Below are 15,744 nucleotides of genomic sequence, written 5' to 3'. Positions count from 1 at the left end.
AGGTCGCCATTTTTAAGCGACGAGAAGCAGCAGCTGTACAAACGCGAAGTCATCCATTATTATTATTGTTGTTGTTGTTGCTGCTTCTTCCGCGTTGTTTTTGCTTCGATATTTGCACCAAGGTTTATGCAAATGTAGCGACGTAACTGACGTATACAGTGACGTAATGACGTATACAACGACGTAACTGACGTATACATACATGTCAACCTATACGGAATGTCCATATTTCATACGGATTTGATTCAATAAACGTAGTATACGGGCGTATAAATAAAGTTATACGGATTCTTTAAAAAAAACCTTCAATATTTATTTAGAGCTATAATCAATTCCCACGATGATAAAAGAACGCATAACATTTACAAACGTACTATACACCACAGACAGCCAGTAAAGAGTCTTATGAAATCGCGCGTTATCTTGTGGTAGCGAGACTTCGTTCCACTTTTGATCATGCGCACACCACATTGCGAGAATCCCGCCAACCGTGAAGTCATAGACGCCGGCTTCTGCATTGAATCATACGTCATCCTCGCCCGAGAGTAAAGATGCCTCATTCATGTGCTGCGTTTAACTGTACCAACAGGTTTACCATCCAAACGAGATCACATGGGATTACCTTTCATAGGTGAGACTGGAAAAATACTTTTCATTGTATTTGGTCATTATAACGTAATTTTACGAACATATTTTTCTGACTTTGTGGCTAATATGAAGTCTCGCGCATAATAGCCGCTCGGTGAAACCTGTCTCCAAACAACGAAGTATTTCCTTCGTATCTATGCTGATAACACTTTGTTTTTTTGTCAAACATTGGAGCTTTGTATTCATTCTGAAGGTTTATTGTTATTAATATTGAATAAAAAGTAACTGGGATATATCATTGTTAATTATCATTCAAATTTTAGGTAAATTATTTTAATTTGCATCTTATACGGATTTTATAAGGGAAGTACGGATTTTGGAGGTTATACAGGTTTGATTGACCAAAAGTTGACATGTATGCGTATACAGTGACGTAATGACGTGTCTTCTCTTAGCACCGCGAGCTATGGAAAAGCAAGCTGGTTCTCAGCTGGCTTGCAAGTTGAACGAGTTGTGAACCAGCACCAGCACTGGCTCCGAACCAGCCCTGGAACTGATTTGGTGGAAAAGGGGTATGAGTGTAACATGTAACTCAGAGGGACAGATTGGGGGGGGGGACACAGGTTGTTAGGTATGCCCAGTGTCACCTGAATAAGTAGGAATGGTTTACATATTGCACTGAGTACAAGCAGGGGCTCCGGCAAAGCTAACTATGACAGCATAACTAAAAGGGGAGAGCCAGAAGGTAACATAGGCATGAGGGAGCCCTGGGACATAAAGCAGCCAGCCACGACACCGTCAACAAACTCGAGTGAGCAAGCGAGTGGGGGACTGACAGCATCCATACATCCCAGTTTACCAAAACACTCTATGTCTGAGTCCCCTCCATATCTACACCTTTACCTCATAAACACCATTAACAAAAGGCTTGACTAAACAGATATGTTTTCAGCCTAGACTTCAATGCGGAGACTGTGTCTGATTCCCGAACATTACTTGGAAGGCTGTTCCATAACTGTTCCATAACATTCCATTGTCTTGCTGCATGACCCACCTTCTCTTGAGATTCAGTTCATGGACAGATGTCCTGACATTTTCCTTTAGAATTCGCTTGTATAATTCAGAATTCATTGTTTCCATCAATGATGGCAAGCTGTGCTGGCCCAGATACAGCAAAAGAGGCCCAAACCATGATACTACCACCACCATGTTTCACAGATGGGATAAGGTTCTTAAGCTGGAATGCAGTGTTTTCCTTTCTGCAAACATAACGCTTCTCATTTAAACCAAAAAGTTCTGTTTTGGTCTCATCCGTCCACAAAACATTTTTCCAATAGCCTTCTGGCTTGTCCACGTGATCTTTAGCAAAGTGCAGACGAGCAGCAATGTTCTTTTTGAAGAGCAGTGGCTTTCTCCTTGCAACCCTGCCATGCACACCATTGTTGTTCAGCGTTCTCCTGATGGTGGACTCATGAACATTAACATTAGCCAATGTGAGAGAGGCCTTCAGTTGCTTAGAAGTTACCCTGGGGTCCTTTGTGACCTTGCCGACTATTACACGCCTTGCTCTTGGAGTGATCTTTGTTGGTCGACCACTCCTGGGGAGGGTAACAATGGTCTTGAATTTCCTCCATTTGTACACAATCTATCTGACTGTGGATTGGTGGAGTCCAAACTCTTTAGAGATGGTTTCCAGTCTGATGAGCATCAACAACGCTTTTTCTGAGGTGCTCAGAAATCTCCTTTGTTCATGACATGATACACTTCCACAAACATGTGTTGTGAAGATCAGACTTTGGTAGAACAACTTGTGTGCTTAGGGTCGTTGCCTTGCTGCATGACCCACCTTCTCTTGAGATTCAGTTCATGGACAGATGTCCTGATATTTTCCTTTAGAATTTGCTGGTATAATTCAGAATTCATTGTTAGAATTCAATCCAGGATAGCCTTATGACAAACAGAGCAGATGTGTGAGTCAAGAGAAGTTTCAAGAATTTCACTGAAACTAGCCAAAACAAGAAGCAAGCATGCCAAACAAACATCTCCTACGGAAGCCGAGAGTATGGAAGCAGAGAGAGGCCCTTCATATAATCCTTTTTTTAATTCACCTTGTTATCCCGAGATAACGACATAATTAATTCAGGATCTCGAGAAAACAACACAACTAATTCGAGATCTCGAGAAAACAAAACCGTTATTCCGAGATAACGACATAATTAATTAATTCAGGATCTCGAGAAAACAACACGACTAATTTGAGATCTCGAGAAAACAAAACAATTATTTCGAGATCTCGAGAAAACAAAACAATTATTCCGTGATCTCGAGAAAACAAAACAATTATTTCATGATCTCGAGTAAACAGCTGAGAAATGGTTCATTCAGGTGCGCCAAGAGACTTGTGATATGCTGACTTTGGGGCTATTTCTCATTCTGTATAGACGCAACTTGGTCATTAGAATGTCTGGAATAATCGATCACCTAATAAGGCAATATTTTGATCAGGGGTTGACACAGGGAGAGATTGCATTAAGTCTTTTAATAAGGGATAATTTCAAAATTAGTCCGCGGCACCTCCGCAGAAGACTGGCCCGGCTTCGTCTCTACCGACGGAGATACAGTGATCCAGCTGAGATCATGAAATAATTGTTTTGTTTTCTCGAGATCTCGAAATAACGGTTTTGTTTTCTCGAGATCTCGAATTAGTTGTGTTGTTTTCTCGAGATCCTGAATTAATTATGTCGTTATCTCGGGATAACAAGGTGAATAAAAAAAGATTATATGAAGGGCCTCTCTCGGCTTCCGTACATCTCCATCAGTACTTTATAGTATATTTCATGTACTACATATTCAGTAAGTTCACTACATAAAGTGATGTGAAAATGATGGTTCAGCAGTTTCGGTTTATCGAAGACACATGGCGCCCGCTTAGACACTCAACCGCTGATTCTGACCAATCCCAAGGCGCCTCGTCATCCCAGAATTCCTTTCGAAACTCGTGTGATGACGCTCTTGCGCATGCGCAGTGTATAACACCACCAGATGAAGGGTTTACGGTTGAGAGTTGGTTTTACTTGGATTACACAGACTGTTAAACACCTGGTTCCGGTATTTATCGGTGTATGGATGTGTGAAAACGTGTGGCCATGACGATAACGTCTCATCATAGCTAACACCAGGTAACGATAGCTGTGCTGGATTACAAAAAGCTCGAGTAGTGTGAAATAGGAAGGAAGTCCGAGTCGTTGAAGCTGTGTTCATTAGCCAGCTAGCAGGCGACGGTGTCCTGGAGTAAGAGGAATCTACCTGACGCTTATTCGATATATCGATGATGATGAGCCGATATCGGAAAGTCGGCTGTAGTATGTTAAGAAGGGATATTTTGAATTAACAGAGATGTTTTGGCTGTACTTCCTCACATCGTTTTAGTATATACTTTATTATTATTATATCGTTATCTGTTCTTTTTAATTTTTTAAAAATAAATTTATTTTTGAATCAACCTCGATAACAGTTAAACCTTCGTTCTCTTGTGTAAATCAGGAAACAGGACCGTCACTTGGTTATATTTCGGGAGTAAACACCGACCAAAGTCAGGCTCTGTAGCTGTTTTGTCTCCGTTATTTCCCTCACGTTTAAGATCAGCGTAAACTAAACTATATTCAGGATCTTGAGCATTTTTTTTTCTTTTTAAAAAAGTATGAAATGTAGTTGTATTACTAGTTACTGACTTATTGAACTCCTACATTTTTGAGGTGCCTTTTTAATATTTCATTATTCAATTGCGTTCATAATACTGTATGGAAAATGGGTGAGGACTGCATAATGAAGTGTTAAAGCTATGATAAACACAGTACAGAAAAGTGTATAACTGTACTCTCTGCATCTGTTAGTCAGGATCAAAGTAAATACGCATACAATGCTGTTATTAATGGTGTGTGATTGTGGTATAAATATCATTTCACAAAACTTAAGCATGTTCTCATGGTGTGTGATTTTATATACCTTTTTAATAATAATGATTAGTTTTAGGCAGCACGGTGGTGTAGTGGTTAGCGCTGTCGCCTCACAGCAAGAAGGTCCTGGTTCGAGCCCTGTGGCCGGTGAGGGCCTTTCTGTGCGGAGTTTGCATGTTCTCCCCGTGTCCGCGTGGGTTTCCTCCGGGTGCTCCGGTTTCCCCCACAGTCCAAAGACATGCAGGTTAGGTTAACTGGTGACTCTAAATTGACCGTAGGTGTGAGTGTAAATGGTTGTCTGTATCTATGGCTACATCCACACGATAACGGCAACAAGATGTTATTAAAAAAAATATCGCGTCCACATGGGCAACGGATCAGTAAAATATCAGGTAAATTACATATGGCAACGCAACGCTTGCTGAAAACGATGCAATACACATGCTACACCTCTAGGGGCGCTGTAAGACGGTCCCTTCGGAGACACCAGAACAATAGAAGTAAGGACGCATGCGCATAAACTATTATGCGCGAGACTTCATATTAGCCACAAAGTCAGAAAAATCTGTTTGTAAAATTACATTATAATGACCAAATACAATGAAAAGTATTTTTCCAGTCTCACCTGTGAAAGGTAATCCCATGTGATCTCGTTTGAACGGCAAACCTGTTGGTACAGTTAAACGCAGCACATGAATGAGGCATCTTTATTCTCCGCTTTGACCTATCCAATACGGTGGCGAGGATGACGTATGATTCTACGCGGAAGGCGGCGTCTTTAATGGTCTGGAATAAATTGAATGCTACACATTGATGGATTAATTTGTTCTTCTACGCCCTTTTTGAGGAATGTATTGTAGGACTTAAACCAACATCTGAAGAGGTGAGATCGCTCCTTTTCTTCCCTATTTTTGCTGGCGGGATTGACTCTGCCCTAAGGACTATTTTCTCTCTCTCTCTCTCTCTCTCTCTCTCTCTCTCTCTCACTTTGCACCATTACACAATAAATATTCACAGTGAAAATATTTTGTAAGCGCGTTTCATGAACCAAGTTATAGGATTTGTTGACAACTCGCATCGAGTTTGTTACACTTCTACCCGGCGTGAAGCACATGTGGTTGTGATGTCATCGTAAACAAATCCGTTCTACTCATCCAGATGACTTCGCAACGGCGCCGTTGCCAGATCTTTCCACTCTGGAACTCGTTCTCAAAAGATTTCGTTTTGGGGCACCTAAAACACCGGTGCCGTGTGGACGCCAGGCCGAAACGATAAACAATTTTATCGGATTCACCTGAATCCATTGCCGTGTGGACAGGGCCTATGTGTCAGCCCTGTGATGACCTGGCGACTTGTCCAGGGTGTACCCCGCCTCTCGCCCGTAGTCAGCTGGGATAGGCTCCAGCTTGCCTGCGACCCTGTAGAACAGGATAAAGTGGCTAGAGATAATGAGATGATTAGTTTTAAGAAAGATGCTGTGGAATTTTGCATGTTTTTCTGATTTCTTTCTCCAGAACCATGTCAAGTAAATGGTTTGGCAACTCCTAAATTGCACGTGTGTGTGTGTATGCGTGCAGTGGGCTGCCATCCAATGCAAAGTACATTCGACTGCTTTGCACCCAGTGTTTCTATGATAGGCTCCAGAGCCACTGCAACCCTGATGAGATAAAGCGCTTATGGAAGATGAATGAATGAGTTTGAGAGTCGGGGTTTGAGCAACGTAGAATAAGGGTATTTTTCACACATTTTTAAATGAATCAAACTTGGTCCTCTTTGAGGGGACTGACAGAAAAGGGAGACTGCTCTTTTTGTGCTCACATTGTGAGTTCATGTGAAAGAGGGCTTGGTTCTCTTTCTAGTCCAGTTCAGCTCCAATGGGGTCTCGGTCCTTTCTGTTCATCCATCCGTTATCTGTAGCCGCTTATCCTGTCCTACAGGGCAAGCTGGAGCCTATCCCAGCTGACTACGGGTGAAAGGCGGGGTACACCCTGGACAAGTCGCCAGGTCATCACAGGGCTGACACATAGACACAGACAACCATTCACGCTCACATTCACGCCTACGGTCAATTTAGAGCCACCAATTAGCCTAACCTGCATGTCTTTAGACTGTGGGGGAAACTGGAGGAAACCCACGCGGACACGGGGAGAACATGCAAACTCCACACAGAAAGGCCCTCGCCAGTCGCTGGGCTCGAACCCAGGACCTTCTTGCTGTGAGGTGACAGTGCTAACCACTACACCACCGTGCCGCCCTTTCTGTTCATACTATGTTTTTTTTTAACGTCCCGGCGTAATAGCATGCGATCTGTCAATGGAAAACCTCGAGGGCTAAACTATAACCGCAAAATCCTAAGTGAACCTGGAGCGCTTTGTGTTCACATTGCAAAGCGGACTTGAAGTGAACTGATCAGAGATTGCCTCCTGAGGCGGTCCCGGCTCATTTAATTTCAGAGGGGTGTAAGTTAGTTTGGAGTCTTCACATATGAGCCAAAAAAAAATGCTGACTAATCGCTTTGAGGGCTGAAAGAGACGAAGTGTGAACATGCCCTAAAAGAACAACAATGGTGCTAATGCATAAGTGTGTGTGTATATAACGAGATAAAGTTCCACTCAGCCTCTTGTTAATATGAGAAATAAGTTGGTCAAAGCTGTAGGAGCAGATGTTAATGTAAACGATACTGTCAAACAATATGCTTATATTACCCACTCTTGAACCACCTTTTACAATATTTTATGAGCTAATTGTGTTCCTAAACCTCTTTAGGTAACTACATAATGTATTAGACAGGAAAGCTACAGGAAACTCACTTGACACATGCAGCTTTTGTTTTCACAGGTGTTTCCCCTGCTATGAGGGTTCCTGATGTCGGAGCTGGAGCGTGACCGTGCCGATCATGGAGGAAAGAACTCTGAATTAATGTGCCCAAAGAGACTGATTTAAGTCAGGCCGACAGCAATTTAGATTTATAATTGTAGATGCTGCAGAACTTGATCTGTCTTGCCTCTTAAGTTTTACATACCTGGCCAGAGTGATATTTTTGATGCGAGACAGAAGCTTGTTTAGCTTTTAGCCAAGCCAGTTTGAATGCTGGAATAATCTCAAATCCCTCCTGGGGATGGCTAAGTGAGTGCCCAAGTCTGAGCCAAGAAGATTAAAATCATATTAGATTTATAAGTGAAGGAAAGAGGAACACCTGTTTGACTGAGCTGCCAAATCCAGACCACTCTGCTTTCATTGATTTTGACTTCTCTTTTGTGTATAAGACAGGGTCTGTCTCCTCCCTCCACTTCCACTGTGCGTGAAAAGAGTCAGTCATTGCTTATCATCGTCTTTAGTGTAGGGGTGCGTTTAGCATTTCTTTCCCTATTCTGTGGCCTTGGAAGCATGACTATATTCATCACAGTCACCATTCCCCTTCCGCTGGGTTAAAAAAAAAAAAAGCTAAAGAAAGGAGGAACGTGATGAGCTAAGCCTCCCCCCACTCAACTGTCCTCTCTGAACTGCTTTGTGGAAACCTCTATTCACTGTGATTACTTTGTCTCCACAGCCCACTGAGAGATAAGCAATCTTGAGAGTATGAAGGATTGATCTTAGCCCTTTGAGTCAAAAGGATTGCACATGCATACGTGTACACACTGTGCAGCAACACTAGTCTCCCTGTTTGGGCTGCCACTGTTTGGGCTTTGTGCTGTTCGTTCCCTCCTCCCCTCCCAGTTCCTGTGGGTTTGAATGATCAAGGACGAGGGCCACGGCCTTGGCAGTAGTTCGTTTGTATTTGACTTAGCGCTTGGCCATTGTTGCTGACCACCCTCCTGACCCCTGCTCTTGAGACTTGAGCTCTATGGATATGCTGAGGAACAGACATGAAGTCTTGCTGACAAAGCCTGACCTTCTGGAGCACCCTGCATGTTAAAGGACCCCCCCCCCCCCCCCCCCCCCATATCTAAGTTGTGAATAGGTTAAAAAAAAATCTATACATCTACCCTTACTGCAGCACTGTTTTGGCTAAAAGGACAGGATGAAATTGAAAAAGCAGGTGACTGTTTGCGGTGGGGCCATCTTCTGTGTGGCTGTCTTCTCTCTCTATCTGATGTTGGATCGTGTCCAGCATGACCCAGCCAGGAGACAGAATGGGGGAAACTTCCCAAGGGTAAGAATGGTGTGTGTGTGTGTGTGTGAGAGAGAGGTGCAAAACAATGCATTTTTATCTGTATGAAACTAAATAGATAAAAATCGGTTTGACAAAATAAACAAAATGTATTACAGGTTCACCATATGCTAAAAAAAAAGAGAAATTTATAAAATTCGCCCAAAACGAACAGTAAACCGAGCACCAAAGTAGGCTAAAATGTTGGTTTTGTGGGCTCTTTTTCATACACTGCAGATTGCAGCAGCATGGTGCTGGTGTCATCTGAAGGCTACTGAAGAGCTCTTGTTAACAGTTGTAAAATGGTTTTGAGTTGTGCAACCTGTAACGTGTGTCAGTTGTTGTGATCTGGAACTATCAGTCATTTCACAAGTGCAGACAAACCTGTCTGATACAGACAGTTTCTGTTGGAGGTGTACAGTACCGTGCAGAAGTCTTAAGCCTCGGTCACAACCGGCCGTATGTGCTCCTACGGCCGGTCGCCGTGCAAAAAACGCACGGAGGGCGCGCGTGTGACGTGCTGATTTTCGAGCCGTAGACTGGCCGCAGACCGGCCGCAGAGGTTCTTTGTCATGTCAAACAAACTCTACGGGCGCTTACGTTTTTTTCAGGTTGCAAGACAAACTTGCGGCCAACGCGGGTCTTTCTCCATGAACAAAAAAAACGCAGCGATTTGGGAAACGCCAAAAATCGCACGGCCAAAAAATCGTACGTCCGGTTGTGACCTAGGCTTTAGACACATGCTGTTGACCAAAAATGGCTTAAAAATAATGAAATGTTTCAACATAAAAAAAGGGAACCTATAAACCGCAGTGAGCTGTAATAAATGAGTCAATATATTTTGTGAGATGACGCTTTGCTTTTAAAAAAAAGTAGTAGTCTCAGGCACAGTGAGTGCAGTTTTATAAGGAAATGAGCTGTAGGTTTTACTGAACATCTTGCAGAAGCAGCCACGGTTCTTCTGGACACTTTGACTGTCACACTTGCGTCTTAATTTTTCAGCAAAACCCAGCAGCCTTCATTATGTTTTTTCTTTTTTTGATCTGAAAAGTGCTTTCTTGTGTAATATGCTGCTCAGATACAGATATAATATGCTGCTTTTTTTTTTCTGTAACATTTAATTTTGTGCTGGGAAACAAACGTTTGGACCTCTAAAAAATTTTTTTGTACTGACTCGATAATGTAGAACAGGGATGAAAGTCTTCCGTATTTACCCGGAAATCTGGATATTTGACAAAACTCTTGAAAATCTCCGGTTTTCCGAATGGAGAAATTTATTTTTCGGATTTTTCACGTTCCTAGACGCGGCGTAATACTTCACATCGTCCTTGCATGGGCGCAGTCCTTAAATAGCGCAAACATAGTTCGTTGATTAAAGACAGGTGTTCTTTGTTAACGGCGCGCGTGCCAGAGCTCTTTAGGCACGCGCGCCCAAGGCGTGCCTTCAGATGCACGTGCTAAGGCGCGCAGGACTGACACCGTTCTGCGCAAGCGCAACATAATCGCACTAGAAAGTGTGTTCAAGCTGTCAGTGTAGCTGCAGTCTTTTTAGTTGCAAATTACAAGCATTTCCTCGTGTTAATAATTCGCCATGTCAAAACAAGCAAAACTTTCCTCCTTCTTTCGACGTGAAGAGAGGTAAGCAATTTATTATATATATATATTTTTTCCATCAAAGTTGCATTTTGTGGTTTCGAAGCTAAGTTTTAGTGCCGTTTCTAGAACGCAACATCAAGAAAACGTGGAAGAAACAGCAATAATGGAAGAGCTGGTTTCTAAGCTGCCTAAAACTAGCAATGGTAATTTATTTTTTGTTACATAATGTACTCAGGCTGCCAGTCAGTGTGTGACCCCCCCCCCCTGAAAAATCCTAGCTACGCCCCTGATTTATATGAGAAATTTGGTATTCATTGGTGTGTTTAAATTTACAGACAATACGAACTAATGTAAACAATTGGCTTCAACTCGCATAAATATGAATTGGAAATTTTTAGTTCACTTTAGCTTCTGCAAACGCACAACTCTACTAAAAGATTGAGCCTCGTTTATCAATGTCCCCAGCATTGAAACCTGAAAGCTTTAGAAACTCTAACATCAAATCAAGCTCAAATCAAGTTTATTTGTATAGCGCTTTTAACAATAAACATTGTCGCAAAGCAGCTAACAGACCTTTATGGCTGAGGACTACAGTTGACTTGCTAACTTTAGGATTGCAGTTTTCATGAACAGTTTTGCACTCAAGTTTCCATCAATGAAGAGTTTATAACATCAACGAAACTGACTTCATGTTAAAACTGTTAATGTTATAGTCATGTTGTCTGTTGTTGCCCAGATGAGGATGGGTTCCCTTTTGAGTCCGGTTCCTCTCGAGGTTTCTTCCTCATGTCATCTGAGGGAGTTTTTCCTTGCCACCGTCGCCACAGGCTTGCTCATTGGGGATAGATTAGGGACAAAGTTAGCTCATGTTTTAAGTCATTCAAATTCTGTAAAGCTGCTTTGCGACAATGTTTATTGTTAAAAGCGCTATACAAATAAACTTGACTTGACCTTTACTTTTTAACAGTACTGTTTTGGGATTTTGCTGAGTTTACCTTCAACTGACTAATTTTTTTTCAAAGTAATTAACTGTGTAGCCAGGAAAATCACCGCATTTTCTAAATGCACTCCTGAAAATTACTCATTAACTAGGGGAATTAAATTTGATATTTTTGACATGTTAATCATTAATGTACATGAAAGAAAAAGACTTAAAAGTTATAACTTGTTTTAGTGAAAACAAGTACTAAAATGCACTAGAATGCAGGGTTTTGCGTGTTATGTTATTAAAATATTTGCGGGGGACGTTGCCCCCCCCATCTTAGTTTGACTTTCAAAAATTCAGGGTTTTTTTCTTTGCTTCACTTTCATCTCTAGTAGAAGTCGTAAAACAGAAAGAAATCTATGAAGTTTGTATTAAAAAAAATAGGGTGCTTAAGACTTTTGCACAGTACGAAAAATACATGGACAAGAATGTCATGGGAATATTAGACTTTCAGTGGTTCTTTGAACTGTTCTTTTTCTGTGGCAGAATGATTGTACAACATGCAAACCTCATTTCTAGAAAAGGGATATTTTCCAAAATGCAATAAAAACAAAAATCTGATTTTGATAATTCATGCAAACTTTTATTTAACTGGCAAAAGTACAAAGAAAAGCTTTTCAGGAGTTTTACTGACCAACTTCGTTTTTATATTTATAAAATTAAGTTGGTCAGTAAAACTATTGAAAAACTTTATTGTGTTTTGGAAAATATGACAACTTTTCTGGAAATGGGGTTTGTACAACTTTAAGTGTGTGTGGGGGGCCTTCTTCCTCGAAGAAGCCACTTTGGCGAAAACCTGAATTTATTTTGAGTTTTCTGAAATCATCACAGGGTCAAAATTAAACTTTCAGTAAAAAATATACATACAGCACACCTGATGGTTGGTAAAATGTCGTTTGGCAAGTTTCACCTTGACCAGCCACTTTTGTATGTGTGCATGTATTTTTATTTTAGGTTTTCTGAAATGAACACAGGGTCACAATTATTCATACAGTGGCAAAAAATTAATTCAGTGGTGCTGAAAGTTCCAAAATGTCTTCACTTGCCACGGCCCTTAACTTCCTGTTACGAATCTGCGCCAGCATGTTTGTTTGACAACACTCATTAGCTTGACCAGCACACAGTACAATGGGCAAAGTCCAAGGAACCCAGTGGGCAATTCCATGTAAATGTCAACCTCACCATGCAAAAATAAAGCAACATGTAATACATCAAAACCACTCCCAGAGATATCACCTAGGCCTGTATTTTACAGATGTGAATAAGTTGAACCAATTTGTAACCAACCTAATATGTCACTGTCAGTCTTTCTTTCTTATAATGTAAAACCCAAGCTAAAATCAACTTTGATCATGTACAATTCTATATTATTGCCACAAGCCACAGAAATGTACGCTAAAATCCACAAAACAGCAAAACAATAGCCATCCTAAATATTATTTAAGAACTTTGATAGTTTTAGCTGATATTTAGAGAGTTTTTCAAAGGGTTATGGTGGTTAAATTGCTGATTTTCTAAACATATGCCATGTCTATTTCAGACGCGTCACATCCATAACGGAATTTCATCACATCCATAACGCTGACTTTTTTTCCTTCCGAAACTCTGCATGAAATACAAAATATTTTAAACAAAGATTTTTTAATATTCACCTTGGACCCCTCTATCAAATGGATATCTCCATTTCGACATTAGGTTTACAATTTCACAGAGTTTGATAAAAATGTACAGTCACCCAAGAAAAGTGATACTTTTTCTGTCACATCCATAACGCATCTTTTATTGGCATTTTCTGGCATGCCCTAGATGTACTATGGGAATTGTTCTTGCTCTATCACTTCTCCAGTATGGTACAGCCTCAAAATATGCAACACCTGTTTAAATACTGGGAGACAATAAAACATGCACTGGGTCATTTGTTGCCATTTTGAGTTCAAGTGTCACGTCCATAACGCTGGAATTGCTCCAGTGCAGATCTGAGAAAGAGGATCATAAATTTTATAAAACTCAGGAATGTCTCTTGTAGCCATTTCAAATGACTGCAGGTTCCATGATCATCAGTTGTTTGTAAGTACAAGTTGTTGGGAGGTGTAGCTGCTTTGTTGGTGACAGTTTGAGTCTTTTTACCTCAGCAGAGAGGAAATTGGTTCAGATGGTCATGAACAGCCCTGGAACCACTAAAGCATGAGCCTGCCATGAACTGTAACCTGCCAGAACACTGTCTACAGTCAAGTGAGTTTTGCATTGACGTAGACTGAGAGGCTGCCGTCCAAGAAAGAAGCCCTTGCTCCAAAATCACCACCTTCAATCTTGAGTAAAGTTTGTAACTGACTACAGGGACAAAGAAAAAGCCTTCTGGTAGAATGTTTTATGGTCAGATGAGACAAAGATTGAGTTGTTTGGCCACAATAACTCAAGGTACAGAGGAACACTGTACTAACTGTTAAGCATGGTGGTGGTAGCATCATTCACTGGGGCTGTTTTTGCTGCCTGTGAAACAGGTGCATTGCGCAGAGTGGATGGGGTTATGAAAGAGGAGGACTACCTCAGAATCAGAAACTTGGGTACAATTGGGAGTTCCAACAGGACAATGACCCCCAACACACATCAATACTGGCTGTGGAATGGATAAAGGGTTGCATTAAGCTTAAAATAAGTCCTGACCTCAACCCTGTCGTAAATGTGTGGGACTGTGCCAGGAAATGCACATTTAATTGCACTCTAATAATTCTGCCAAGAAGAGTGGTCAAATATCCAACTTTCTCAAATGTCCAGAATTCAGCCAGAAGCTTGTTGATGGCTACCAAAAACATCTGGTCAAGATGAAATTTTACTAGGGACATTTAACCAAATATTGGGTGACCTACCTACCTACCTAATGTGTGTGACCCTGTGTTGATTTTCAGAAAACCCAAAATAAATTCAAACTGCAGAGCAATTCCAGCGTTATGGACGTGACACTTGAACTCAAAATGGCAACAAATGACCCAGTGCATGTTTTATTGTCTCCCAGTATTTAAACAGGTGTTGCATATTTTGAGGCTGTACCATACTGGAGAAGTGATAGAGCAAGAACAATTCCCATAGTACATCTAGGGCATGCCAGAAAATGCCAATAAAAGATGCGTTATGGATGTGACAGAAAAAGTATCACTTTTCTTGGGTGACTGTACATTTTTATCAAACTCTGTGAAATTGTAAACCTAATGTCGAAATGGAGATATCCATTTGATAGAGGGGTCCAAGGTGAATATTAAAAAATCTTTGTTTAAAATATTTTGTATTTCATGCAGAGTTTCGGAAGGAAAAGTCAGCGTTATGGATGTGACGAAATTCCGTTATGGATGTGATGCGTCTGAAATAGACATGGCATATGTTTAGAAAATCAGCAATTTAACCACCATAACCCTTTGAAAAACTCTCTAAATATCAGCTAAAACTATCAAAGTTCTTAAATAATATTTAGGATGGCTATTGTTTTGCTGTTTTGTGGATTTTGGCGTACATTTCTGTGGCTTGTGGCAATAATATAGAATTGTACATGATCAAAGTTGATTTTAGCTTGGGTTTTACATTATAAGAAAGAAAGACTGACATATTAAGGTGAAGGGAACAATTCTTGTGACAAATTGGTTCAACTTATTCACATCTGTAAAATACAGGCCTAGGTGATATCTCTGGGAGTGGTTTTGATGTATTACATGTTGCTTTATTTTTGCATGGTGAGGTTGACATTTACATGGAATTGCCCTGCACCAAGTTTCTGCTTATTTTTTCCTATCAGAGATGCATGTTCTATGTCATCATACCACAGAAAAAGAACAGTTCAAAAAAAAAATTGAAAGCTCAATATTGCCATGATGTTCATGTGTGTAAACTACTGACCGTGACCTTTGTATGTGAAATCTGTTTTCCCAGTGTGCAATGTTTTCTTTCTTTTCCAGCGTTTGAACATTTCACATGCATGCAAACAAGGTCCGAGACCTTACTGTGTAGAGCAGGCATGTCACGTCCGTCTAAATATTTGCGTTTTTCCTCTTCTCACTAAATCCCTGTGAAGTTCAGGCCATAAGTACCTTATTGTGGTTGATAATGAGGTACACTATTAACCTATCATCCAAAACCTCAGGCACACCTGGTTAAATGATTAAAACCATGCATCAATTTGCAATACAAAATGTTTGACAGAGCCAAATTTAGTGTCTAGAGCTATGTTGTAGATATTTTGTCAATTTATCAAGTAGACATACAGTGGTGCTTGAAAGTTTGTGAACCCTTTAGAATTTTCTATACTTCTGCATAAATATGACCTAAAACATCAGACTTTCACACAAGTCCTAAAAGTAGATAAATGCTGCTTTTCCACTACCAACGCGGCTGAGTCGGGCTGAGCCGTGCCGTGCTGAGTTGGGCTGAGTCGAGCTGAGTGGGGCTGTTGGGGTTGCATTTCGACTACAGCCGCGCTGAAC

At 40.9% G+C, this 15,744-nt stretch overlaps 1 protein-coding gene across 1 annotated transcript in view; it reads left to right on the top strand.

Annotated features, from left to right (window-relative positions):
* Positions 1-3,634: 3,634 nt before the first annotated feature.
* Positions 3,635-15,744, top strand: part of man2a2 (mannosidase, alpha, class 2A, member 2) — a 57,944-nt gene continuing 45,834 nt past the window's right edge. The window contains exons 1-2 of the mRNA XM_060915007.1: positions 3,635-3,767; positions 7,383-8,697. Coding sequence (XP_060770990.1) covers positions 8,566-8,697 — 132 coding nt within the window. The 5' untranslated portion in view covers positions 3,635-3,767; positions 7,383-8,565. The remainder of the gene's footprint in view (positions 3,768-7,382; positions 8,698-15,744) is intronic.

This window comes from Neoarius graeffei, chromosome 2 (genome assembly GCF_027579695.1).
Source record: "Neoarius graeffei isolate fNeoGra1 chromosome 2, fNeoGra1.pri, whole genome shotgun sequence".
Lineage (NCBI taxonomy): Eukaryota > Metazoa > Chordata > Actinopteri > Siluriformes > Ariidae > Neoarius > Neoarius graeffei.
This window is presented reverse-complemented; position numbering and strand designations above follow the sequence as displayed.